The following is a 3159-nucleotide window of genomic DNA, read 5'->3' on the forward strand; positions in this document are numbered from 1 at the left end:
GTGCGAGGCAGACTTGGTTCTGGTCCCACACAGTCCTTGGTGGGAACCAGGTGGTGAGAACCTAAATAAAGAACTCCTAGACATCTTTTCATAATAAATGCCTTTTAAGGTTTAAAACTGGTTGCCTTGTGTCATGTTCTCACTCATGTTACGGCTTTGAGAGCCGGGGTCCTAACAGCAATATTTCATTTAAAAACTGTACTTTTGAGATTAAACAAATGTTCAGAATTATTTTCAATAGATTACAAGTTAAAAGAGGTGTGGGCATTTCTCTTTTTTGTATCGAAAAAAATATCAAACCGTGAGACTAAAGCAGAGATTCTTTAACTGGGGTCCCAGGACCCCCAAGGGTCCACAACTTTAAGTTTTGGGGGTCCTCAAAATTTTTCAATAAATTGTTAATTTGGTTTTTATTTTAAAAAATGCATACGTGGAACAATGCTCTAATAAAACAAACATACTAAACCAAAGAAGAAATATTACCATGGCATTTAGGGGTTAAAATCAACAGTAAACTATTTTGCATTAACAGTATAGGGTTTATGAGGGGGTCCCTGGAAATTTTTCACCCTTGTAAGGGGTCCCCAGACCTAAAAAGTTGGAGAACCCCTGGACTAAGGTATCAAACCGAACCAAATCGGGATCTTTCTGTATCGTTGCACCGAACCTAATCGGGAATTTTCTGTATCATTGCACCCCTAAAATATACACACATTCATACAGTATGTGTGTATGATTAGTCTCTATAGATGATTGTATATGTTAGCTTTGTAGAGACCTAATAAAGTGCTGTGTCAGTAGGTAAATGAGGACACAGATTGTAGTGTGAACTGCTTTGAGTATCCTAGTTGGGTAGAAAGGTGCTATACAAGTACAATCCATTTACCATTTACTATGAATGTCTAGACATAACGCCTGCAACCACACAAAAACAAAAACAGAATAAAAAGTGTACATTTTAAAAATAACATTGTCATTTTCCTGTAAATAAAAGCTYATAATGTATTTACATCATGAGACAGAGGACAATGAGACATATGTTAAATCTTATTACTGTTGGGCTGATTTATTTCACCAAAGATCAACACGATGGAAGAATCCAAATCAAAACAAGTTCTCCTCAATATTCAGCTCTTTTACTATGATTGTTCAGGGGAGGATGAGGAGCTACAGATCTTCATTTACAMACAATTATAGTTTTATTTTATGTTCGAACACTCACCCATCTGTCTGAACTCCTGATTGACCAGCTGCAGCCAGGCAACATCCAGGTCATCCAGGTCGTAGCAGCTGTAAAGCTGAGAGCGAGGAGGCGGAGCTTCTCCCTCCTTCACCTGCCTGCTGGTGGAAAGGCCACCCGTCGACTCCGGCAGCAGCCTGAAACAAAAACAAGATTATTATTATTATTACTATTATTATTGCAACACTGAAATTTTAAGAGATAACATGTAAGGTGAAAGAGGAAAAAAGATAAAATTGTTTGCTAAGCATCAGTTTTTCTTTCTCTTTTCAAATTGTATTCCCTTTTTCTTATTTATTTATCACCATCTTTCATTCTTCATCATATTATTTCTGCTTATTTCCTTCATCCCTTATTTCAATCTTGTACTTTTATCTACTTGCTTCCTCAGTTTTTTTGTTTGATTATTTTTGTTGCKTTCTCCCTTCCTTTCTCAAGTACTTGAAAAAAAAAACACAAAGTAAAAGTAAAAGTACCTTAACAGAAAATGACTGGTAAAAATGAAAAGTACTTCAGTAAAAGTCATAAAAGTGCTCACAATCAGGAAAGTAAACAATGAAGTACTTTACTAAACGGTGTTGAGTAAGTTGCTTTGCATTTATCAAGTATCATTTCCATATTTTGAATGWAACAAAATTTAATTTGAAGTTACGATTTAAAAAAAAATTTGTAAAACTACAGATACTCAAAATCTACTTAAGTACTGTAACAAATTATGCATAATTAATCAAAGTACACTCAAGTGTAGAGGAGAATCTACCACCAGCTCTTCAATCCACTAGTAACATCATTCTTTACAAAAAACATTTAAAAATGATTAATTTCAAACGWCATGTGATTTTAATTGTTTTTATAGGTTTGTGTTGTTTTAGACTTATTTATTCTTGCTTGATATTAATTCTATGTCGTCAAAGAGGAGGTGGTCTGATCTCTAGGGATTTAACCTCTCCTGCACTTCTCACTTTATGTCTTATGTTTTTTCTGTATGTGTAAATAGACAAAATAAATAAAAAATGTAATTCTTTACCATACACCCCTGCTTTTAAACTGTAACTCTTCAAAGAGCTTCTTACACACAAACTGTAGATGTTTTAACACCCATTTGTTTTTCTTCCACAGATACATTCTGACCTCAGAGTCCAGAAAAAAAACTCAGAGTTTGACCCCCCCAAAAATGAAAAAGGTTTTAGAGACACTAAAAAAGAAAGCCCAAGGTGACAGGGAGCAGTAACGGGAAGCTTCTCCAGCCGATGTCTGGTCTCTGGAGCCTGGGGGTCCAAAGGTTTCAGCCAACAACAGCAGGAAATGAGGTCAGAAACTCTGTTCAATCCACTGGGACCCAATAAAGAGAGGAAACATCCTCATAGAAGCACCCAAACAGGCCCTCAGCACACATCTGGACGCATAAACAGATGCATGTAGAAAACACGAACAGAGAAACGCCACACCCACACCTCTGTATTTCACAGCGCTACACAACCATGCCCCGATCGCTAACATGAGTCACGATGTAGATGTCTTTCAGAAGTTGGCATTAGTTGTCTAAAACGTCATAGTGTGCCAGGGCCTTTAGACTCAAGGATTTTTGCCAACTTATGAAGAGTTTGTTTAACACTGAAGATACTGAAGATGGAATTTAAAAAAAAATCTACTGGAATCTTTTGGACCTACAGTATACTCTAATGCTAACAATTAGATTAAATATATAGCCGATACGAGTAATTTAGTCATAACAAAATTACTGTAAGTCCGCATAGGTTGTTATAGTGTGACTGAGCCTTAAGATCAACTTGTTTAGAAAGAAATTCTAACAGTTTTTGTCGAATTATCAAGTGATTTAGGAAATTGTTTTCAAGAAAATGAGCTCAAAAAAGTACTGTATTTATTCATGTATAATACGATCTCATGTATAATACGAT

The 3159-nt window shown here is 35.8% G+C and overlaps 1 protein-coding gene across 1 annotated transcript in view; it reads right to left on the reverse strand.

The window, feature by feature from the left end:
- Positions 1-3159, reverse strand: part of jade2 (jade family PHD finger 2) — a gene marked incomplete at its 5' end in the record, with an annotated part of 210611 nt that overhangs the window by 101393 nt on the left and 106059 nt on the right. Inside the window, 1 exon segment of the mRNA XM_014018409.1 lies at positions 1223-1377. Within this exon segment, the coding sequence (XP_013873863.1) occupies positions 1223-1377 (155 nt within the window).

The sequence above is a fragment of the Austrofundulus limnaeus genome, unplaced genomic scaffold (assembly GCF_001266775.1).
Source record: "Austrofundulus limnaeus strain Quisiro unplaced genomic scaffold, Austrofundulus_limnaeus-1.0 Scaffold192, whole genome shotgun sequence".
Lineage (NCBI taxonomy): Eukaryota > Metazoa > Chordata > Actinopteri > Cyprinodontiformes > Rivulidae > Austrofundulus > Austrofundulus limnaeus.